Source organism: Eptesicus fuscus, chromosome 15 (assembly GCF_027574615.1).
Source record: "Eptesicus fuscus isolate TK198812 chromosome 15, DD_ASM_mEF_20220401, whole genome shotgun sequence".
In the NCBI taxonomy this organism is placed as follows: Eukaryota; Metazoa; Chordata; class Mammalia; order Chiroptera; family Vespertilionidae; genus Eptesicus; species Eptesicus fuscus.
This window is the reverse complement of record NC_072487.1, coordinates 19084095-19108940: the sequence shown is the minus strand read 5'-3', so window position 1 is coordinate 19108940 and position 24846 is coordinate 19084095. Positions and strand designations below refer to the sequence as shown.

At 45.9% G+C, this 24846-nt stretch overlaps 2 protein-coding genes and 2 long non-coding RNA genes across 5 annotated transcripts in view; 1 reads left to right on the top strand and 3 right to left on the bottom strand.

Annotated features, from left to right (window-relative positions):
* The window catches only part of ADAMTSL1 (ADAMTS like 1), an 882329-nt gene extending 873856 nt beyond the window's left edge, over positions 1-8473 (top strand). For both annotated transcript variants that reach the window (XM_028150731.2, XM_008145030.3), the window contains 3 exons: positions 5301-5410; positions 6187-6407; positions 8247-8473. In XM_028150731.2, coding sequence (XP_028006532.2) covers positions 5301-5410; positions 6187-6407; positions 8247-8353 — 438 coding nt within the window. In that variant the 3' untranslated portion in view covers positions 8354-8473. The remainder of the gene's footprint in view (positions 1-5300; positions 5411-6186; positions 6408-8246) is intronic.
* Positions 7511-9878, bottom strand: LOC129151564 (uncharacterized). The gene is made up of 3 exons (XR_008558218.1): positions 9822-9878; positions 7695-7834; positions 7511-7582 (listed from the first exon to the last, which is right to left on the bottom strand). It is a non-coding gene; the product is annotated as an uncharacterized LOC129151564 (long non-coding RNA).
* Positions 9879-11268: 1390 nt separating this feature from the next.
* LOC129151769 (uncharacterized) lies at positions 11269-13805 on the bottom strand. The gene is made up of 4 exons (XR_008558406.1): positions 13760-13805; positions 12900-12957; positions 12222-12385; positions 11269-11348 (listed from the first exon to the last, which is right to left on the bottom strand). It is a non-coding gene; the product is annotated as an uncharacterized LOC129151769 (long non-coding RNA).
* An 8342-nt stretch (positions 13806-22147) lies between these two features.
* The window catches only part of SAXO1 (stabilizer of axonemal microtubules 1), a 79094-nt gene continuing 76395 nt past the window's right edge, over positions 22148-24846 (bottom strand). The window contains exon 4 of the mRNA XM_008145031.3: positions 22148-23319. Within this exon, the coding sequence (XP_008143253.2) occupies positions 22316-23319 (1004 nt within the window). The 3' untranslated portion in view covers positions 22148-22315. The remainder of the gene's footprint in view (positions 23320-24846) is intronic.

The window sequence follows — 24846 nt, the reverse complement described above, 5'->3', positions numbered from 1 at the left end:
ATTCCAAAATAAATCATAAGCCATACAAAGAAACAGGAAAACATGGTCCATTCAAGGAAGAAAATGAAGTGGCAGAAACCATCCCTGAAGAAACAGTGCATCAGATGTATTAGACAAAGAGCTTAAAACAACTGTCTTCAATACACTCAAGGAGCTAAAGAAAAACAGATTTAAAAAACTGAAGGAAATCAGAAAAACGATATGTGAACAAAATGAGAACATTCCAATGGTATTTTTCAGAAAACCAGAACAAACATTCCTAAAATTTATATGGAATCACAAATTTCCCCCAATAGCCAAAGCAATGTAAGAAAGGACAAAAAAGCTGGTGGCATCACATTCCCTGATTTCAAACTATACTATACTATATTAAAGCAGTATGGTACTACATAAAAACAGACACATACATCAATGGAACATAATAAAAGCCCAGAAATTAACCACAATTATATAGTCAATCTATGACATTGGAATATACAGTGGGGAAATGACAGCCTCTTCAATAAATGGTGTTGGGAAAACTGGACAGATACAAGCAAAAATAAACTCAGAGTGGATTAAGACTTCTATATAAGGCCTGATATCATAGTCAGTAAACCCTTTGACATTGGTCTTAGCAATATTTTTTATATATATCTTCTCAGGTAAGGACAACAATAGAAAAAACAACTAATGGGTGTACATCAAACTGAAAAGACAGCCTACTGATTGGGAGAAGATATTTGCCAATGATATATCCCATAAGATTAATAGCAAAAATAACTCACACAATTCAACATCAGAACAACAAACCGATTTTAAAAAGGAGAGCACCTGACATTTCTCCAAAGAACATATACAGATGTCCAAAAAGCATGAAAAAAAAATGCTCAGTATCACAAATCATCAGGGAAATGCAAATCAAAATCACATTGAGAACCTCACACCTATAAGAATGACTGCTACCAAAAAGTCAGCAAATAACATGTTGCTGAGGATGTGGAGAAGAGGGAACCCTTTTTTTGCATAGCTAGTGGGATTGTAAACTGATACAGCCATTATGGAGAACAGTAAAAATAGAATGACCATAGGACTCAGCAATTCCACTCCAGGATATCTATCTGGAAAAAAAAAACACGTGAAAACACTAACTCAAAAAGAAAAATGCACCTCTATGTTCATTGCAGTATTATTTACAATAACCAATATATGGAATAAACCTAGGTGTTCATCAAGAGATGAATGAATAAAGAAGATTATATACACTGTGAGTATGTATATATATATATATATGTATGAGGCCTGGTGCATGGGTGCGGTCCGGCCAGCCTGGCCAAGGGGAGGGGACATGGGCAGTTGGCCAGTCTGCCTGCTGGTCGAACTCCTGGTTGAGGGGACAACTTGCATATTAGCCTTTTATTATATAGGATATACACTGAGTGGCCGGATTATTATGCATTCAGAGATCATAATAATCTGGCCACTCAGTGTGTGTGTATATATATATATATAACTCAGCCATAAAAAATGGAATCTTGCCATTTGAAACATGGATGGACCTAAAAGGTGTTATGCTAAGATAAATAAGACAAATACCATATAATGTCACTTATATGGTATTTGTCTTATTGTGGAATCTTAAAAAACAAACAAATATAACAAAAGAGAAACAGACCCCTAAATACAGAGAACAAACTAATGGTTTCCAGAGGGGAGGAATTGGGGGATAAAAGGTACAAACCTCCAGTTATTTTTTTATGTCATGGGGATATAGCATAGTGAAAATAGTCAATATTTTAATAACTTTGTATGGTGATAAATGGTTACTAGACTTATTCTGGTGATAACATTGTAAGGACTATAAATGTTGAATCACTATGTTGTAGACCTGAAACTAATAATATTGTATGTCAACTATAACTTGAAAAATTATAATAACAAAGACAGAAATTTTGGATCTGAAAAATATAATATCTGTATTGAAATTTTTCAACAGCAGGTTTAAGTAGGCAGAAGAAATAATTAGCAAACCTGAAAAAAAGGATTATTAAAATTATCAAGTCTAAGGAGCTGAATGAAGAAAATGGTACCAACATACACATTGTGCGAGTCCCAGAAGGGTTCAATGTCTGCTACTTCCATTCAATATAGATAGTATTGGAAGTTCAGAGTATTAGGCAAGAAAAAGAGAGAAAAGTCAAGCCATCCAACTTGGATAGGAAGAAATAAAATTATCTTTGTTCATTGATGACATGATCTCATTTATAAAAGCCAAAAAAACACCTTAGAGCTAATAAAATCAGTTGCATTTTTATACATCAGCAATAAGAAAATTTAAACAATTCAATTTATAATAGCACCAGAAATAATAAATACTTAGGAATAAACTTAACCAAGGAGGCAAAAGACATTTGTGTTCATAGATTGGAAAACTTAAGATTTCAATACTGCTCAAATTGATTTACAGATTTAATTCAAATCCTATCAAAATCTCAAATGGCCAGAACAAGTTGAAGATTTCACAATTCCTGATTTCAAAACTTACTACACAAAGTTTCAGTAATCAAAACAGTATAGTGCTGGCATACTAATACAGACATATAGACCAACAGAATGGAATAAAATAGAAAGCCCAGAAATAAACTCTAGCACATATGGTCAAATGAAGTGTGTCAAGATCATTCAATGGGGAAAGGACAGTCTTTGCAACAAATGGTGCTAGGAAAATTGTATAGCTACATGTAAGAGAATGAAGTTGGATCCCTATCTTACACCATACACAAAAATTAACACAAAATGAATCTAAGAGTTAAAAGTATAAAACCCTTAGAAGAAAACAGGGAAGGGAGACACTTAATAATAATGCATTTGGCAATGATTTCTTGGATATGACACTAAAAGCAAAGGCAACAAAATAAAGTTTTCTTCATTAAAGGACACTATCAACAGAGTAAAAAGGCAACAAACAGAATGGGAGGAATTTCAGTTGACCCTTGAATAACATCAGGATTAGGGATGCCCACTCCCACACAGTCAAAAATCTGTTTATAACTTTTGACTCCCCAAAAACTTAAGTTACCCCTCAGTATCCACAGGTATTCGTTCCAGGACCGCCCCAACCCTGCAGATACCAAAATCTACAGATGTTCAAATCCTCTACATAAAATGACATAGATCAATGCATACAGTCAGCCCTCCACACCCATGAACTCTCAACCATGGATAAAAAACAGTATAGTATTTATTGAAAAAATCTGCATATAAATGAACCAACACAATTCAAACTTGTGTTGTTCCAGGGTCAACTATATTTGTAAATCATAAATTTGATAAAGGGTTAATATCCTGAATATATAGAAGATAACTATAAATCAACAACAAAACACAAAGCCTTGAATAGATATTTCTCTAAAGAATATGTATAAATGGCCAATACACAAATGAAAAGATATTGAACATCACTAGTATTTAGGGAAATGCAAATCAAAACCACAATGAGATACCACTTATCCATCAGGATTGTTATTTAAAAAAAAAAAAAAAAATAACAAATGTTGACCAAGATATGGAGAAACTGGAACCCTTAAGCACTGTTGATGGGAATATGAAATGGCATAATTACTGTGGAAAATAGTATGGAGGTTCCTCAAAAAAGTAAACATAGAATTACCTTATGATCCAGCAATTCCACTTCTAGCTATATACTCAGAAGAACTGAAAGCAGGAGCTTGAACTGATATTTGAACACTAATATTCATGATAGCATTATTCACAATAGCCATAAAAATAAAAACAACTCATATGTTCGTTAGCAGGATAAAGGGAAGGATAAACAAAATGTGGCGTATACTTCCAATGGCATGTTATCCAGCCTTAAATAAAAGAGAAATTCTATATGCTAAAACATGGATGAACCTTGAAAACATTTAAGTTAAAGAAGCCAGACACAAAAGAACATACACTGCATGATTTCACTTAAATGGGGTACCTGGAGTAAAGTCATAGAAATAGGAAGTAGAATAATGGATACCACAGCCGGGGAGTTCAGGATGATGAAAAAGTTCTAGAGATGAATAATCTTAATGGTGTACAACAACATGAATGTACTAATGCCACTGAATTATATAAATAAAATAATAAATTTTAACAAATTAGGTATATATTTTATCTAAAACTCCCAGTTGTTGGTGTCAAGGGGCATTTTTACATTTTCCCTCACCCTCCTGTGTCTTTGTGAACAACAGGATCATCACACTGGACCCTTCAGAGCCCATCTCTTTCTGCTCTCTGAGTTCCCACCTTCTAGCATCACTTGGTCCGACAAACAGATGAGATTTGATTGACAAGACTCTGGTATACTCAGCTGTGGCAGAAGGAGCAGTAACTGATTTGGGGCACAGTTGCCTGACCTAAGAGACTATCTTTACCTTAAATCCTTTCCTTCAGTGGTTTTAAACCTCTGGAATCCTTTGAGCATCTGATAAAAGCTAAAGCCTCTTGCTAGAAAAAAAATGTCAATAAACACAAGATTTCTGCTTATAATTTTAAAGGTTAACAGCTCTCCCGGGGTCCCCTAGGAAGTCCAAAGACACCCCCCCCCCCCAAGTTAAGGACTTTGGTTCTAAAGTGACCTCTAGGGGATATCTGGCCTCGTACTCAAATAGCAGATGTCAGCTAAGGCCTGCTGCTTTTGTAGACACCATTGTTACGGGCATTTCCTGTGCTAGACTCTGGCTCTGCCAACTCGAGGAAAAGCCTAACAATCTCCATGAGCACATATCAAGAGAATATAAGCAGGGACTAGTTGTACATACCTAAGTCTGCTTTTGCTCAGCCATCCTGGGTTTAACCTGGAGAAAATGAAGCCAAAGGAAGAAAAGAACTCATAGACTTGGTTACTTGGGTGAATTGAGCAAGAAAACAATAAATCAAATAATTCTCAGGAGTAAAGGTGGGACTGGGGGGCTTTTCTAAAGGTCTTCACCTCTAAAGTCATAGAAACAGGATGTAGAATAATAAAGGTTACCAACACATTCCTGGCCCATTATGCCAAGCAATCTTTCACCTGTTTAATCTGGGAGGGGTTGACATTCTCTGATTGGCTCTACAACTGCCATTAGCCATTTGCTAGCAGAATGCTCACAGACCACAGGAAAGCTAACGCTTCCACTGTGGCACAGAGGAAACATGCCATGAACACCCTTTAGTTGGCCCAAAGAGGGGCAAGATGATCTGACCCTGTCCATGTGTCCCATGCAGCCTGAATACCGCAGCCTCCCCTGGCTTGCCTAACATTATATGTCACCTTCTCTGCTTGCCAGTGCAATGGGCCTTGCATCGGGCCTCACCTAGCTGTGCAACACAGACAAGTCTTCTGCCAGACACTGGACGGCGTCACCTTACCGTCAGAGCAGTGCAGTGCCCTCCCGAGGTAAGAGAAAGCCATGGGCCTCCTTTCCCCAGCCCCTGTGTCAATAGCACAGAAAGATGGTGGTGAATGAATGGTTCTCCTCCAGTCTCCCACGGTCCCAGGGGTCACATGCCCTGCCCTTTCACCTCAGTTCTCCCCAGGCCACTGGCCTCTCCCAAGGTAGAAGGCTCAGTGGTGCCTTGTGTTTACTGAATGGGCCAGGCTGGGCTCTCCTTTCTTGGAGATGAAGATGTGTAGGTTCCTCTGAGGAAAGCCTGAGACCACAAGAGACCTTTCTAGCCCCAGGGTGGGCAGGAGGTGAAGTCCACAAAGTGGCCACCGGATCTTAAGGGCTCCAGCAGCCCCCCTCACTCTTGCTGACCTCCCTCTAGAAGTTATGCTGACATGAGGGCCTTTGTCCCTGAGTCTCTACCTGTCATCCCTATCTAGCCCCCATTTCCTGTCATACCTCCCTGTAGGTGTCCCCCTGGGGTGATGGCTCCAGGCTCTGCCTCTGCAAACCTGCACCCTGGGTTGAGCCCATTCTCAGGTCCTGCAGTGAGGCAGGCATTGGAGAGATGAGCAGACGGAGTCCCAGTTAGAGGAGGTGGCCTTCTGAGATGTTAGAGCCTTTCAGTAACAGAGCAGAGATCGGAGCCCAGATCTGGTAGCACTGGAAGCTCTTCATTGCCCAACATCCTCGGGTTTGCAGTGTTATTTTCACATCTGTCCCCACCCCGCATCCAGCTCCAGCCCCCACAGAGGCAGAGTCTAACCCTGCCCCCCTCCTCCTGCAGGCCCGTGAGCACCCAGAACTGCTGGTCAGAAGCCTGCAGCGTACACTGGAGGGTCAGCCTGTGGACCCTGTGCACAGCGACCTGCGGCAACTACGGCTTCCAGTCCCGGCGTGTGGAGTGTGTGCACGCCCACACCAACAAGGCGGTGCCTGAGCACCTGTGCTCCTGGGGGCCCCGGCCCGCCAACTGGCAGCGCTGCAACATCACCCCGTGTGAAAACAGTATGTTCCGATCCCAAAGAGTCTTCCGCAAATCCCCCCCCCCCCCGCCCCAGGGCACCGGGTGCAGAGGGCAGTTCCTGGGCCCAAGCCAGAGCACAGGGCACTGGATCTGGCTTCCCAAGGACTGTGAGCTGGGGCTAGAGTTAGGTCTTTTCAGAGGGGTGCATGGGTGTGTGCAAGGATGTGTGTACACATATTCAAGCCACAGAAGATGGCTGAGTGCCCTAAGAGCTCCATCCTGGCCCAGAGAGAGCCAAGTGCCGGATGAAATCAGCCTCCAGCTCACCTGCAGTCGTTGGGCGGGTGTGTAGGGGACAACTGAACAGGGCCCTCGGGGGAGGGCTACTAAGGAGAAAGCACTGTGCACTCTAAAGCAGCACGCAGAGTGCCTCTGCTCACAGAACAAGGTGCCCATCACGGCTCTGCTTCTCACAGAACAAGGCTCTGCTGACCACGTCCCTCCTCCCCTGCCCCAGGGCACCGACCACACTGAGCCCTGCCCCAGGGCACCGACATTCATTCACTCCCTCCTCCTGCAGGTCTGGTCCTCCTCAGCCCAACACCAGCCTTTGTAGCCCCGTTGGGTGGGAATCTATTTTTTATTCCTCTAGACCAGGCGTCCTCAAACTACGGCCCGCGGGCCACATGCGGGTGTTTTTGCCGTTTTGTTTTTTTACTTCAAAATAAGATATGTGCAGTTGTGCATAGGAATTTGTTCATAGTTTTTTTTAAACTACAGTCCGGCCCTCCAATGGTCTGAGAGACAGTGAACTGGCCCCCCTGTTTAAAAAGTTTGAGGACCCCTGCTCTAGACCAGTGGTCTGCAAACTGCGGCTCGCGAGCCACATGCGGCTCTTTGGCCCCTTGAGTGTGGCTCTTCCACAAAATACCACGGCCTGGGCGAGTCTATTTTGAAGAAGTGGCGTTAGAAGAAGTTTAAGTTTAAACAATTTGGCTCTCAAAAGAAATTTCAATCATTGTCCTGTTGATATTTGGCTCTGTTGACTAATGAGTTTGCCGACCACTGCTCTAGGCCCGAAACAAATTGGAGGTGCTTCCCCACAGGGAAGACGACAAAGCGTGAGGCAAAGACTAGGAAACTTACCTGGTGCAGTGCCGTTTCCGCCCAACAGGGCCTCCCTGAGCATCCGATTCCTAGCGCAGAGGCAGGGGACCTGGAGGCAAACAGTCCCCTTACCTTCAGTCCTGGTGGCTTTCTCTACACTTGGGGAGGGGTGGTCTTTGTCCTCCTGGTGGGGCTGACCCATCCTGGTGGTAGGAGCTCACCACACTGAGGGCCAGTGTTCAATGAAAGGAGTTCGGACTAGGTCAATCCGAGATGTCCACAACCCAAATCAGCACCAGTGTTGAAGGACCATGTAGTCTGTGCCAGTACTGGACTAGAAGGCCGTGGTGTCCGGTAAGGCCTGGTGATGAGAAGTAGAGAGGCATAGGTGGAGAGAGAATATGCCAAGACAAAGCTGCTCAGGGGGTTGAGGCCATCAACTAGGGCCTCACTCACATGCCACCTTGCAGCGGAACAAAATGTAGTCCTTCTGGAACCCGTCTCAAGGAGGAGAGTCACTTACTAAAATACTAAAATACCATGGGAGACAGCAACTTGCCTGGGAGGTGAGGCGGGCCAGAGACAGGGAGCCCACAGGCACCGGCAGGAAGGGGGGCTCTCAGAAAGGCCTCCGTGTGGGCAGCCAGGGGCAGGAGGGGTGGTGGCTGAGCTCCTGGGACAGCACAGCAGTGGCCCCTCCAGCACAGGAAACACCCAGTTGGCCGGAGCCGTTCATCTCTGTTTCACGTTTCCTTTCTGCCCCTCTTTCCCAGTGGAGTGCAGAGATACCACCAGGTACTGCGAGAAGGTGAAACAGCTGAAACTCTGCCAACTCAGCCAGTTCAAGTCTCGCTGCTGTGGAACTTGTGGCAAAGCGTGAAGAGAGGGCCTAGGGAAGACCGACCCTGGCCGCACAAAGGACTCACGCAACCACCTTGGACAGAACTTAAGCTTTCTTCGTTTTATTTATTTCCCCCCTCCCTGCCCCCAACCACGCACACCCCCATCCAACCCCCACCGCCCCCCCTCCCCCCAGACTTGAGGACCTCAGCATGCCTTCTCTTTCAGTTAGATGGAGGACAGAATGTTGGGAACGGACAGGACAGAGGTCAAAAGGAGGTTGCAGAGCAGACCGGGCCAGACAGTGGGAGCTTCCTTGCAAAGCTGGCTCCCTCCCAAACCTGGGTCCTAAAGAGACCTGGGAAGAGGCCGGCATAGCCCCTGGGGACAGCGTGGAGCCAGAGCTCCCAGCAGGCAGGTGGGCAGGTCCCAGATGGTTTGTCAAGCATTGGTCCCGACTCTGGACACCGACTGGGCCTTTCCCACGCACTGTTAATGCAGGAGCGCGCTGCTCCTGTCTCCTCCCCTGCCTCTGTCCCTAGGCCTCAGAAAGGGCGAGGGGGGCACCATGCTGAGGCAGCAGCAGCCCAGAACTTAGTTCTTCTGCTGGGGAGGGGAGGTGGAGGGCACAGAGCAACAAGAACTCAAAACATGGACACGTAGGGGTAAAGGAGGAGACAGTGCAAGTAAGCCTCAAGGACACGGTGCAGGAAGAGGAAGTAGAGGGGCAGGAGGACAGAAGCAAGAAAGCCTTGCATGTTCCTCAGGGGAGAGTGGAGGGAGACAGGGGAGGAGTGAGTAGCCAGGAGGCTCCCAGAGGGGCTCTGAACCCCCTGGGCGTGGGACCCCGGCAGGCTCAGGGGCCACTCGGAGCTCTGCTGCCCTCACAGAGGGCTCAGGCTTCGGTATGAGACATGCCTTCCATGGGGTGGAGGGGAGTCTCTCTCCCCACACTGTCTCAGAGAACTTTCTGCCTGTACACCCGCAGCAAAACCACCCCTGGCATCTCTAAGTCTCAAGTACCCCAGCCTGGAACTCACTGCTGATGGGAGCCAGGGGCATCTGAGCATGTATGGCCTTTGCTGCCCCACTTCAGAGCCAGGGACTAGAGTCAATTTTCAAAAACCAATTAATTTGCCCGAGAGCAGCCATCAGGACACAGCAGCCACTTCATTCCAGAGCTGTCGGGGGCCTGGCGGGGACAGTAGGCTTGTGGGAGCCCTGCCCAGACCACAGTGAGAGTTCCCTCCTGTCTATAGAGCAGGTTGGGGCGGGGTGTGGGGTGCGATGGCAAAGCCAAAAGATAACTAAAGCTTCCGAGACTGTCCTCAAAGACTTTCAACCCATTCCCCACACACAATGAACCACCAGGAGTCCACCTATGCCAGTTTTGGTGATTGGGCAAATTGCTTATTCAGCAAGTGGCTTTGGACACGGGATTTTGGCCACCTTCCCGAGTGGCCACAGTTGAGTCGTCCTGGCAGGGCAGGGCGGCGAGAGTCACTCACCTTCAGAGAAAGCACCACTCCCTCGGGGCCGCCGCTGACATCAGGGCTGTGTTTTCCAGCCTGCAAGGAAATCTGAGGGGAGACACCGTCAATCTGTGTCCTCCCCAGGTGAGCTGTGGACAATTAGGTGGATTTCCTTCTTCCTCACCACAAAAATGGGCTCTAAGATATCATGTTACTAAAAATCAGTGTAATGTTTATTTAAAATAAAAGAGAATGTTTTCTATGTCTGTATATCTTTTGTGAATATTTATTAGGATTTCTTGTATAAAAAAGTGCAATATTAATAATTGTACATTGTCAGCCAGAAAACCAAGTATTTGGGGGACTTTTTAGTAACTTCTTGCAGTTGTGTTTCTGTAAACTCCGTGGTGATTATTGTATTGTTCCTTTTTTTAATAGAACCTGATGTTTAACTCTGGATCCATTCACTGTGTACAGAATACATTGTAAAAACTAACATGGGATGATGGGGCAATGAGAGAGAATTCATTTGTGACACAATAGTTTCACGTGAAGAAGACAAATTCTATCCTACTACTAATGTGGCTGGTTATTTCTAGTTCAATAGCTGTTGAAAACCACGGGCCAATATTCACATTTCCTACACAGCAGGTGTCCTCAGCTCCCCCATGTCAGGCTGGAACCTCTGAAATGGGTTGCAGAGCCAGCTTGGAGGGCCTGGGTTTGGGGTAGGAAGCCGTGTGCCCCTTGCATGACATGAATGTTCATTTACTGTTTGTTCTGTGAATTGTGACTCAGCAGCGCCCCAAGATTATTAGGGCTGCTGAATAATGTGGAAAGGAGGCACTTCCTCCTCTAAAACACAAAACTGTATTTATATTTTTTTGTACAGATAATACAGCTTATTTATTTAAATTGTGTCGTCTGAGTCTCTCTTAAGCTCAGCCCTCCCATCTTGTGTTGTGTCGGGGAGAGGGTGGTTCCCAGCCACTCATCTGTGTCTGGCTAAAGAGGGAGAAGTGCAGTTTTCAGCTTCTCAAGGGGTGTTGGGGGCCCAGGCCTGGGGGGGGGCAGCTCTGTGAATGAAGCCAGAGGGGCTATGGCTGTGGGTGTGCACACACTCAGTCTCAGTGCTGCCCTTGACAATCGTCTTATTTCCGGCCCTAGAGAGTGGGAAGACGGGAGCCACAGTACCTTTGGGCAGAGAAGAAGCACAGGCATCCGTGGGTAGGTGCAGGCCTGGGTGTGGGAGGAGCCTCACTCCGGGCCAGGCTTCCTGTGCCGTGTGCATGCTGAAGTTGTGCGTGTATACTATTGGCAGGGGCTAACATGTCTAGATCCTGCCACAATTAATCCTCACATCAACCCTATAATTATCTCCATTAGCATATGAGAAGCCCAAGGTCATCCAGCTGGTGGAACCGCTCCAAATGCCAGTAGTCTGGCTTTTTAGCCAGAGCCTCGCTCTTACCCAGTGTGCTGTCTCCAGCTCTTCCGTGTGAGCGCCAACCATGCGTGGCCACCTTGGCGTGTGCCCCATTCTTCCTTGCTGCTCGGAGGTTGCTAGAGATGACAATAGCACATTTTACGGGGGTTATTTTATCGTCCCCTAAAATCAATTATGGCATTTTGGGGCTCCTAGCTCCCTCTTTTTAAATAAAGCTACTGTGGGAAGTGTCAAAACTAAACAGCATATTAGCGAGCTCTCCATGAACAGGCTCTGGGGGACGTCGTCGCGTCCCCAGGCCCAGACGATGGCCATGCACGGAGCTCTGTGAGCCGCTCCGAGGACCCCCAGCCAAAAAGCCAACCTCCAGCCTGTTTGCCAGCACTGACTTCAGCGCATCACACTCTGCTGAGCAGCATAAAAATACACCAGAAAGCTCGTCTTGAAATTCCAATCATTTCCTAAGGCATTTTAGATTTTGCCAATGCTAGAACTATAAATACATACCAGCAACCAAACAATGTGCTACAGAAACTCCAGGAGAGGGGGCATGAGTCAGATGCCAGAGCAAAAACCCAGGAAGGCTAAACCATGGAAAGGGCTTGAATAGAGGATATGGAAAATTTTCCAGCCAAAATCACAGAGCACAGCAGGGAGTAAAAGAGACATCCTTTCCAAGATACCACAAACACAGTGTAAAAGTTTGGGATGTTAACCACAGGCCAGCCTTGGGATTGTAACTCCTCACACTAGAGTCTCCTGCTTGGCCTCAGATGTGTCCAGGACTTTGGCAAGATGAAACCAAGAAATCTGTGAGTCCACCGAGACCAGAATGGTCAACAATCACCCAAGCTCATTTATGCCTCAACTTCTTCACCTTTCAAAAGAGGATACCCCATGGGACAGGATTGTGGTGAGAAAATGATTAGTTACTTCATGTTGAGGAAATATATTCAGTGATATGCCTGGCATATCATTGACACACTCACTGAATGCTAACTGCTATTATCACCATCCAAGTTACTCAGAGAGATGGGGAGATGAAGGACAGGCCGGCAGAAGTCTCACATTACTTCCCATGGTCAACACTGGATTCCCCTGTGTTTTCATTCTTGATTGAGAAGAACATCAGTCATTCATTCAGAGTTCACTACTGCACAATAGGTAAACACCAGAGGTATTAGTTAGTAAACCAAGCTCTGTGTCTTGGAAGAAAACAGGTCAGCCCATGTAGCTAAATCAAAGACTCGCCAAAATACTGACAAACTTTCAGAAATACCTCCCAAGACGTTATCCTATGGTCCAAATGTGCAGCCCAGTCTCAATTCAAAAGACCCAAATGGCCCGGCAGATGTGGCTTAGTGGTTGAGCATCAACCTATGAACCAGGAGGTCACAGTTTGATTCCTGGTCAGGGCACATGCCTGGGTTGTGGGCTTAATTCCCCAGTCAGCAGGAAGCAGCCAATCAATGATTCTCTCTCATCGTTGATGTTTCTCTCTCTCTATCCCTCTCCCTTCCTCTCTGAAATTAATAAAAATGTTTTTAAAAGATACCCAAATCTGCACATAAGGGCTATTTCCTTTAAGTTACTTTTTAAAATGAAGAAATGTCCATTCATGAATAAACAAGTAAAGTAAAAGCTAAAATTAAGGATATTTCACTTACCACATGGTAGATTTTCTCATAGGCAGCAAGCTATTGTCCACTCATCTCAGGGATTATCCTGCAGATAAACCCAAAGGAAGTAATCCAATTTTATTAATGGTTCTCAGCTAAAATTAGACAAGTTAGATCTCACTAATCTATCTGTGGGGCTCTCCAAAATAGGTAAATTCATCCCCACAGGGTAAAAGTTAGGGTTGGGGTGGGGTAGAGAGAAGGATGACCCTCTTGGAGAATAACCCAGTGAAAATTGATTTGTTGGTGAATTGATCCAAGAAAGGATAAATTAGGAAACTAAATAAGGTGACACCTCCTTGCTTTTGTCTCTCTCTGTCCCTCATTTACTGAGTCAGCTATAATTTAAAGACCTCAGGATTCAGACTCAGAATGCATTGAATGTGAGTTAAATCAAGGAAGCTTCCCTACCCAAGTCACAGACTGCCAACTAGGAAAACATTGGTGTTAATGCAAACCTTGAAGTAAACAGTAGAAAACTAAATACCCAATGAATTCCACCAATCTTCTAAGCTTCACCTAAAATTGCTGTCTTTCCCACACACATCCATCCTGTCACGTTGGAGCTGCTTTTACAGGTCAAATGTATATGGGTGGACCAGTGAGTGTTATCTTTGGCCAAACCTCAGCTTCGTGTTCATAGCACCCCAAGGTCCTCAACTGCTCTTTGCCACCCCTAAAGGGGAGGGCAGATATTGCTAACCAAGCCTTTGCTAACAAGAACTGGGCTGTCACCTTGCCTGTCAACTAGAGATTTACCACTTCACTCCGATGGATTCTGTGAAGCACCTGGTCCCAATCAGCCACGTGTCACGCTTCTGATAACACAATATACAGATGTCACTCACCTCTGTGTTTTCCAAAGGCGAAATCCATCTTCAACTAAGGATTTCCCAGGCTGCTCCTCAAGACATGGTTTATATACGTGTAAACAGAAATTAAATGTGAAGTTTTAGGAAAGTGTAGAGCAAGCAGACAGTGGGGAACGGTTCTCCTGCCGAACATAAATAATGTTTGTTTGAACAGAAAGCTTCGGAGGGTCTGGGAGGTTGAACAGTCATCATTTAGACCAGAAAGCATGCCTGGGAAACGTGCCTCCTTCTTTAAGATGACATAAACAGCCCTCCTCCAGGTCTGCGTGATGGCCAGGGGTGACCTCGTTACAAATCCCAGGAAGAATAGTAGACAAGCTGTGAACAACTTAGTTACCGGGGGAGAGCAACTCTAGGAAATGTTTCATGATCAAAGGCAAGGAGTGGGGTGGTGAAGTGTGTCATGGGCTTGGTTTTCTTCCCGCCTCCCCCTCCCCCGCCCTCCAATCCACCATCATTTTTTAAATTACAATGAAAGGGCTAGGCAATGACTTAGCTGAGGTCCGCTGAAGAATGATGTTTTCCAGTTGTCCAGGTAGCTCTGTCCCATAGCAGGAGCTCAGCAGTCACAGCGCCAGGGCGCAAAGCAGGTGCCAGGGCCACGGACCATTCGCTCCTGAGCTGAACTGAAGATACTCAAGGTAACTCCCTGAGAGCAGCAGGCCTTGAGCAAGCCTGTGGAGAATTTGCCAAGTTGCTTAACCTCTCTGAGCCTCAATTCCCCACCCGGATGGGAAGGTAACACAGAAAAAGGGTTGTGTGTGGATAAAGTGAGGTGATATATGCTGGGGTGGTCGGAACTTGAGAGAACACTACACCATACACGGCATCTAACTGTCCGGCCAGGGAGCTTCCCCAGGCTCCCCGGGCCCTGCACTCTGGCTGGGTCCTAACCCCCCATTTATCAAGCAGCCAAACAATCTCAGCCACCAGTGACCAGGATATTTCAACGGAGTCGACACCGAGGCACTGCAGGATCCACCGAGGTTTCTAAATCATCAAAGAAAGGGCCAACCACATGTTTGCATGCATGTGTATTTTATTGTATTCTGAACTTATTTGAAAAAATGTATGACGAGCACTTGGCAGTGTTTCTCTATGTGTGTTCCAATAGGTTTTACACAATAAAAGGGCTGTATTGTCAGAGTTGGAAACTGTTGTTTCTGCCTGCTCAGCATTCATCCCTCCCTACCCTGGAAACTATACCTCAGTTTTCTTTTAGGGACTCTCCCCACCCCCAGCCCCTACAGTTCATGTAGCTCACACGGGATTGACCACACACACACACACACACACACACACACACACACACACACTGATCTGGCCAGGGGGAGCCCCAATTCAGGCCTGGATGTTGCATATTTTCTATCACCCTGGCCATGGTAATCAGTGCAGGGATCAGTCCAGGCAAAAGAGACACAATTAAGGGGATTTTACTAGAACCACTAGAAAGGAGAAGCCCTTTAGTTAAAAGGATGTTATAAGCTCAAAATTGCTAGAGCCCTGGCCAGTATGGCTCCATTGGTTGGGTGTCTTCCCTGCACTGAAAAGTTGCTGATTCCATTCTCAGTCAGGGCACATGTCTGGGTTGCAGGCTTGATCCTCAGTAGGAGGTATGCAGGAGGCAGCTGATGTATATTTCTCTCACATCAGTGTTTCTCTCTCTCTCTCTCTCTCTCTCTCTCTCTCTCTCTCTCTCTCTCTCTCTCTCTCTTTTTCCCCTTCCCTCCCTTCCCCTTACCTGTCTCCCTTCCTCTCTCCTTCCCTCTCTCCCCTTCCTCTCTGTCTAAAATCAAAAAGAATTTCTAGTAACTACCTAAGAAGGCAATGCTGAAGAAAATAAAGCCAGAATATCAAAGATCAAGCCCTTATCCCAGCATTCAAGCCCCTAGGTCCAGCCGTGCCTAACTGCTGATTCATACAATGGGTTATAGAAAGGTCAACAAAGTTCCTTTACTATAGAGCCTTCAAAATATTAGCGTGCATCATGAAACGCCAACAGGGGGATAGAACAGCCAGCCTTTCCCAAACTGATGTGTCCAGTGAACTTTTTTTGAAGACCCTTTCACAGGGCTGGTTTAGCACAGGGAACAACTGGGGAAAGACTGATACATGTTACCTACACGTTAACTTCCTATTAAAATACTCCAAATCCCCATTCTCTTATTATTCCAGATAAATGAGACAAGTGGGAATTCATTTATCCAACACTGTTGATGCATTTGTCCAGGCTTTATAAATGTGTGTATAATTTTTTATTCTCTTTACTAAATTGAGGTCAGAAGCGCAAACCATGGTATATTTTTCCAGTCTTAATAAAAAATGTATGTGTGTGCATGTGCACACAAGTGTGTATGTGTACGTATTCGTACTGTTTTATTCTGTTGGGGTCATAATTCCTGAGCTGCCATGCTTTTTAGTTCTGCATTTGTTTTCATTTGGGGGCCTCTAGTCCCACCGAGAAGCTATCGGCTGTCACTCCTTTCTGTTCTGAATGTGTCTGCCTCTAGCAACAGCCCCTCCTACTCTTCTGTGGCTAATAAACCAGATAATAGAAGTTCATTGGAACTGTGTGTTTAAAAAAAAAATGTGGAGGAGAGGGGCCAATGTGCTGAGAGACAGCGCCAGGGTAGGGGGTGTGCACTGAGTAAAGTACCTAAGTTTCTGTACATGAAATGCATGTCAATGATTCTGGCAACTTAAAGCCTGCTGATTTCCAGGTTCTTGCCTCGGTTTTGGACGGCTGAAGTTTCCAAATAACTGACCTTCGAATATGGGAGGTGTTGTGTTACTTAGCCAAGAAAAGAGCCACTCCAAGTTGATAGTAAGCACTGAGCTCTGCTTAGAAACTTAAATGAAAAGTTTCGTTGTTGGTTTTTTGTGGTGGTGTTTTTTTAAGCCCAGGAGAGCCTACAGTCCAAAAAACTCAATTTCTTAGTTTATAAGTCATTCCCTGGCATCCATGTCAAATTGCAGTCATTTTTCAGGCATTCTGTCTGCCTGTAACCCTCAAGTAGCTGCTTGCCTGTTTAAAGGGTACGTGCGGGCTCCCCTGTTGTATGATCCTGTGACATGAAACGGATGGGGATTTGGGAAATGGTGAAGTAACCAAGCTTCCCCCTTGTCACTGAAGGAACAGCCTTGCTTCCGAGTAGATAGGCAGCACGCAGGTAGGCAGGCTGACTGCTCTGGGCACGAAAAGCCCAAGAAAATCAGTGTTAGATTCAATTCCTGGAGTGAAATGTTCCAGGATCCTTTTGATTAGCACCAAGCGAGTTTGTTGCCACACTTAGAAGTTGGACAAGGAAAAGCCATCATGTTGTGTCCAAGGATGCAAAGGCAGGGTCTGGGGCACCTGTGGCCCAGAAGTGGCTTAAACAGGAGCTCAGCCTAGCATTGCCCTGATGCCTTTTCCAGAATCCAGAGCACATGTTCTGGAAGGGTCATAGGCTTCTATGACCCTTTGCACCCCCCAGAATGGGGAGGGGCCCCGCACCTGCCCAGCCAGCCATGTGGAAACTCTGAGCCTGCCCTGCCAAAGAAAACACCCCTGCCTGCCCTTCACCCCAGTCCTTATGCTCAGAAGGGCCTCTGTCTTCCCACGTCGAGGCCTGCCGACCAGATGTGGGCCTGGGTGATGGCAGGCTGGCCCAAGGAGTCAGGGGGCCATTTAATCTGCAATTGGGCCCTGTGCACACCCCACCTGCCCACCTACTCCTCCTTGACAACTGCACATATAAAAAGTACTTTTAGAGGAAATGGATCTCTCCATGCCCTGAATCACAAAATCCCAAAAAGGCGCATCACTTTGGAAAGACTTTGTTGTGCCGGGCCCATTGCCTTGAGCAGTTTGCTTCACTCCTGCTTTAGAGGCAGGGCTGGGGCAGACAGTTGTTCTAACTCTGTACATTACTGCAAGCTCATGCAGAGCAATGAGACTACCGTGAAAAGGTATTTGGAGGACACCACGTGAAAGCAACCCCATGACACAGAGCAGGGAGTGCTTGCTCCCCAGCCGCCCCAGCACAGGCCCCAGAAAACACGGCAAAGTAATTTTGCTTCATGATAACGCACCATCACACACTTCAAAACCATTTAAAGACACGTTAAAAGATCTTGCCTGGGAAGTATTAACCCACCCGCCATATTCACCAGACCTTGCTCCTTCAGATTACCACTTGTTCCGATAGATGGCACACGCACTTTCTGAGCAGCGCTTCAAAACATGTGAAGAAGTGGAAAATAGGGTCTCTGAATGGTTTGCCTCAAAACAAGAAAAGTTCTATAGAGACAGTATCCACAAATTACCTGAAAGATGGAGGAAATGTGTAGCTAGTGATGGACATTACTTTGAATAAAGCACTTTTGATGTTTCTCCTGAAATTATCATGTTTTCTTTGATTACAAAATCCTCCATTATTAACTGGTACACCTAGTACACCATTAAGCTCTAATAAATGATAAAATGTCATAGTGAAATAGAAGGAGGGTCATCAATGGACAAGGGTTTTCAAGAAACTTGAAGAAGGCAGGGGGTAGATGGTGGAATGATGACTGACAAGTATAGAAGTGAAGCCACAGCCTAGAATAAAAATACAGCCAGAATTCTGGAACTGGTAGGGAGCAGTACAGCCAGGCAGAACCCAGAAGGCTTTCCAGGTTTGAAATGCAGATACCATAGAAAGCAGACTGACAACTGATGCTAAAACTGGGGGTTGCTAAGAGAATCACTAACAGTGGGCCCCACCTTCTCCACCCTCCAGCCATTACCTGGCAGAAGATCTTAGAGCCAAGCCCAAAAGGAAGGGCTCATCTTTAAAGACGTTGACACTTGTGAAAATACAATAGCAGTAGAATGGAGAAGCCTTCCCGCTGTTCTTGATGCTGTAATTATACCTCAGCTGGAGGACAAAATAGAGATGGCTCCTGATCACCAGGAAGAGAGTGATGTGCCAGGATCTTCACCCAGGCAGGTGGCCCCACTGTCAGGGAATCGAGGAACAAGACCTTCCCTGGTCACCTACCCTGCTGACACGGGGGCTGCCCTATGCACGGGACAGGCAGGGGGACACGATCATTGGGAGTGGGACTTCACCCCAAAAGATGCCCCTTGGCAACACATCATAGGCCAGCAGACCACATCCACCCAGCCCAGAGCTTCCAGGCCAAGTAACCCCAGCAGCTGCAGCCCATCGGCCTCACTGGAAACTCGGCTTCCCTCTCACAGGATGCTGTGCCATTTGGGGGCTTTGGAAGCCTTCTCTGTTTTCTTCTGCAGAACCTCATCCACAGAACAGACGGCATTCTGCACTGGAGCAGGTTCCCTGCTTTGACATACAACCTTTCCCTTGGTGTTGTATTCTTGGTCTCTGCTAACTTCCTTTTATACATGCCTCAAGCCTTGAGAACCCTGGGCTGTGGCAGGTGATTAAGCTCCCACTTCAGTCTCGCAATTGGAAACTAGGATATCAATCACGTGCAACATTTCAAGAGAAGGCAATTTGTTTGGAGCCTTTCATCGTCAGGGTTTATGGAACGGGATCATATCAGGTGTTACAGCAGTAAGTATATGCATTTTAATAGAATAGATCCTTTTTCCAACAGACTCTTATATGGAAGCTCAATACCCAGAATTGATTAACAAGCTGCTGCTTATGACAGAGCAAGTGGGGAGCGGGGAAACCAGAGCCCCGTCCACTCAGCTCAGCTTCTCTTGCCCTCCTCATGACCCAGGTTACCTCCTAAAATGACATTTCCAGGGAGAGCAGTTAGCAATCCCAACTCAGAACAACTAAAAAGTACGTTAACTATATGAAAAAAAGGTAAATATGTTACTTTGTAAAATATGTACAATGTAAAATACGAGCAGTTATCCTTACCTGCATGCTTGTAAATACCAATAAAAATCATAAGTAGATTCAACCAGGCAGAACTCAGCAACCATCTTCATCACCACCACCATCATCTTCACCTACATTTAATGAGAGTTAACCATGAGTCAAGGATAAGTGATTGACATATATTCTATCACTCAATTCAAACAACAAAATCATGCAGCCAGTATTGCTAGTGTCCACATGTTAAAGAACTTGACCAAGGTCTTCTAGCTACTGGGTAAGAGGGGTCAAGATGCAAGGCCAGATCTGCTGGACAGTCTTCTAGCATGCTCTTGGCCACTGTGTTGTACTAGTCCCCATAATAGGTACTTGTGTCCTTCTTTATATATTTTCTTAATTTTTTACTTGAGTTAACCACTTCTATAATAATAAAGATATTTTCATTAGAGACCAAAACAGGACAGAGAGTGGGGGGTGAGGGGAGACCCTGCCCCTTAAGTCCAGAAGTGGGCAGGGCAGGGATGCCCTGGATAACTCATCTAGCTGGGGTCACCTTGGAGGTGACCCTACATGTCACAAAGGAAGGGCTCAGAGGACATTCCTCACCCCAAAAAGGCTCAGCTTAACCAGGCAGGTTCATCCTTCTTCATCATCTTCTTCCCTTCCTACTCATCAGAAATGTTAGAAAAACATATTAGTCTTGATATAATCAAGTATTGTCAGATAACCATTCTGAAAAGAAGGGAGAGGGAAGGGGAAGTATAAGAGGACTAAAACTCCTAATTAACCAAAACGGACCATGACTAAAGTCGATGAGTCAACAGACAGCAGCATTATTTAGGAATATGAAGGAAAATATTAGCAGAAACAGATCCAATTAAACTGTTCTCTGGGGAAGGGACAATGGAGGAGGCCAAGAGGCTGGGGAATGAGAGATTGCTGAATTTTTTATAAGCATTTTAGCACTACTTGGCTTTTCAAATCAAGTGCAAATATTTATTTGATTTGTAAAAAATGACAAAACAAAATAATAAAACCTACCCTCCTTAGTAATCTCCTTTAGCTTAATGGACTCCAGGAAAGACTTCAGACAGAGAGAATGTGGTTTGATGTGGCTTGTGGAGCCTTGAGATCTGAGACACAGCAGACGGGAGGTGCCTGGTGTTTGGGGAAGAGCACTGGATCTTGAATCAAAAGACCTAGGTTCCAATCTTGACCTTGGTGCTCCACGCTCTGTGGCCTTGGGCAATATGCGTAACATCTCTGAGCTTCTCTACCCCATAAGGGCAGGCATCCAGACCCCATGTAACCAAAAAGAGGATTAAATGATCTAAATCCCAACCCAATGATGCAAACTAACCTCATGGTGAGGCTACAAGGGGTAGGGACCTGAGCAGTCTGGGCCAGGTAGGTCAGAGCTGTGGGAGGACTGAGCCCTAGATAAGAGATGCAGGTTGCTCACCCATGAACCAGGCATTGAGCCCAAGCTCAAGTCTCTGGACTTGAGCTGAAATGTTCTCCCCCCACCACCATTGTTACCAAGTTCTCTGAGAACATGAAGTATGTTTTAAGTTCTGTGGATTCAAGAGAGAGGTGGTAACCCAGGTGTCCATCTGCATTCCTCTGTGAGAGGCTCACCCATATCATGAGCCCATCTGACTCAGCATGGGGACTCTTGAACAAAGTTCTCCCTTGAGTCTTCAAACTTAAAATAATCTCCAAATCGCTTAGCCTTAGAATCATACTTAGTGAAACCTTAGACCCAAAAGAGAAATCTCCAGCCCTTTCTCCAGGGCAGGGTCCAGCTCACCACTAAGTCAAGCTTTGTCACAGATCTGGTCCCAGTTACCATTTTAGGACAAGAAGGTCCAGCTTCCCAGGAAGTAGCCCAGCATGGAGCCATTTTTTCCAGGCTCTGAGCATTGAGAACTCACAGCCCAAGGGGTGGCTGCTGAATGCCTGGTCCCTTTTTCCCCGCCTCCAACTGGAATCACAGCCTGCATGGGTTAGGGGTGGGAGAGGTCTGGCAGGTCCATACTCCCACGGGTCAGCTACCTCCTGTTATCAGACAGACCCACGCACCATCAGACAGCACTGTTCTTGCTGGTATGTCACAATGTGAAGAGGTAGGAAGACACCCTGGGGAAAAAGAACCCGAAACAAGACTCCAGTCTAGGCCCAAGGCACTCCCACCAGGACAGGGATAAAATGGGGACTGAAGTCTAAAATCTCTCCAAGGTCCTGGGAACACAGCCTGCTCTTTGCATAGGCAGCAGGTGGGGGCTGATGATACGGGCCTGCAGATTCACCCTCCCCCACACAAAAAATTAAGTTTATTCTTTGGCACTTCATACTTGGCAAGGGTTAATCACAATGTCAATTAATGCAATGATTAAATTAATAAAATACCCCTGGTTCAGAGGAAACCTCATAGAGACCAGCTTGGATTCCATGAGCACAAGGTAAGGGACCCAGGAGGGAACACTGCAGAGGGAGAGCTCGAGGAGTAATTACCAGTGACTAAATGTCATTTTCCTTGAGTCAAGTGATTCTCATTTTATTCAAGTGTCCTGGAAACGATGATGAAGATTTTTTTTTTTTTCATTTTGGGGAATTTCTTTTCTGTCCAACAAATAACTTTCAATCGTCTGCTTTCAAAAGTATTTTCCAATTTCTAAATAATTTTTTTTAAAAATCAGGCTGACACTGCCAACTCCTGATGGTTGGGGTTTTCGGAATCACCTACAGAAAGAGGGCTGTTCCGCCGAGAGCCTGTGTGGGAAACTGGCCTGTATATCCTGTGCCCCGAAGCATCTGTTTCTTCAAAGATGTAGCCAGGGGGCTCAGGGTATGAAGCCAAGCACCTGCCCAAATCCTTGGGGGTAAAGCTGATGGTGTATGTGGTCTGGCCCTCCACAGGGACGTTTGCTCGGAGACTAGACCAGAGGGGCTTACAGCTTTTGGTATTGGTGGGTGGGTGGGGCACATAGTGGGCCCTGGTGGTGGTCAGGCAGTCCAAGGGCTCGGTGGGACGGTTCAGCTGGGGAACGGGCTTGACTGGCTCCATGCGCACGCTGGCCCACTGCTTGTAGTCATCCCTGTTGGTTGTGGAGTTTTCGAAGCGGGCACCTTTCTTGATGCAAACCACTGGTCGGCAGGACTGAGCTGGAACCCCCTTAGGGTATGTGTAATGGGATTGCGCTGTTGTCAGAAGGTCCATCTTTTCTTCAGGAGGAACGTAGGGGACAAGAGGTTTGGAGAACAACTGGGGCGTTGGCCATGCTTGGTACTTATCTCGAAACTCCGTGGTGTTACAGAAAGGTGCGTCTAATCTGCAGGACCTGACTGGAGGTTTCAAGCTCTTGGCTGCCTCCCCCATCAAGCCCCGGAAGGACTGTTTGTGGGTGGTGAGGCTTTCAAAGGGGATTTCACAGGGTTTGAACTTCTCTGCCTCATACACAAAGCGCTTCTCTATAGGGTGGGCCACGTAGCTCATCTTGTAGTTAGTCAGATCCTCCAGGGGGATGTTGCAGACCTTGGGCATGGCTGGAGGCTTACAGCTCATGGTGTTCACCAGACCCTTTAGAGAGTAATCATCCTGGTTTGTGGTTCTGTTATCAAACCTAGTCGATTCTGGCCGGTAGTTGTGTACTGGACGAATTAGCTCTCGTCTTGGTTGGTTCCAGGGTAAATAATCAGCTGAAAATAAAGCAGAAGTGGTAATTATTCACAATTCAACTCACTCAACCTGCATGTATTCCAAGGGGTCTTCAAAGCCATACACCAGTCTTCAGTGAGATGTTCTTTGTGACAAAAGAACAGAGTGGATCTCTACCACCATTTCACTCAAGGACTTGATATTTCAACTTTATGGTATCTGAGAGTTACTGTGCAGAAGAGAAAAATTTATATCACACCCTACAATGCTGTACACAGGTATTTTAGAGGGTCCATGGCCGTGGGAAGATCAGGGAACCGATTCTAGCAGAGTTGTCACACCACTGACTTACCCTAGTCCAAGAACAGTTCCATCCCTCTATGGGGAAGGTGCCCTCTCTGAATCAGCACAGAATGACTGGGAAGATGCATGTGATACAGTGAGACAGGTGAGTCACCTCCCACAACTAATGGGCTGCCAGCCAGACCAACCAGGCCCGCCTTGTGTGCATGGGAAAACTGCCATTGTGTCCCTCAACCCATACATCAAATCCACACAAATCCAAGGGAATAGGGCATTGTATTGGCTGGTGAGAGAATAATAGCAACTGCCTCTTATATAGAGCTCATTATATAACAGACAGTATTCTAAATGCTTTCTGTGTTAACTCTTTTAATATTCAGACTTCCCTAATGAGGTGGGTACCATCAATATGCTCATGTTACAAATACAAAGAGACTAAGAAACTTGCCCACAGCCTAGTCTGCCCAGATGGATCAGGCATGGGGAGCTCGGGGGATGTGGGGGGCGGGATGGAAGCCCCAGGATAAAACACCACAAACTCCCATTGTTCGTAACAATGGTTTAGTAGTGTTTCTTAAATAAATACTTCTCAATTTTCTGTATGCCTTTGGTTTCCTGAGCCCTAAAATGGTTGATTTTTTTACTGTTTTGTCCAGTTTTATTGTTGCTTTTGGGGCAGAGCATTTGCCAAGTTCCTCACTCCACCACTTTGGAAGTCCTGACATCCCCTTCCCGCCCCCCCCCCCACCCCCACCAGACACACTCTTAAGTTTATTTTAGGCTAATAATACTACCAACTATTTATTTTAAATTGGCTTCATTTTAATTGAAAATCTAATCTTTCTCCAAGAGCCATTAATGGCTCTATCAGCATCTTGAAAGCATTAGGGGGCCTCAGAGAGAACCATCTTGCTGAATATAAACCACATGTTTCCCCGTCAGACTTCAGGCCTCCCTGATATGGGGATATCTACCTGTAGATGCCTCCACACTGCCTCAGGGTCCGTGGGGGTGGGAAGGACAGGGTTTTTCTGGCCCTCTTCCATGATGGATGAAGTGATAAGAAAACAGGTTCCTAAGCTGAAAGTTGCCTCATGTAATTTCTGATACCCAACAATACAGTTTAAACCACATTATTATCCAACCTTCTAACTTCCTCCACCCAGCATATATTACAAAAAAAACCTCCACAAGACCCTGAAAACCTCAGAATTCCACATGACAAACTGTTCATAAGCATGAAAACCATCAGTAAAGCCCTTCAG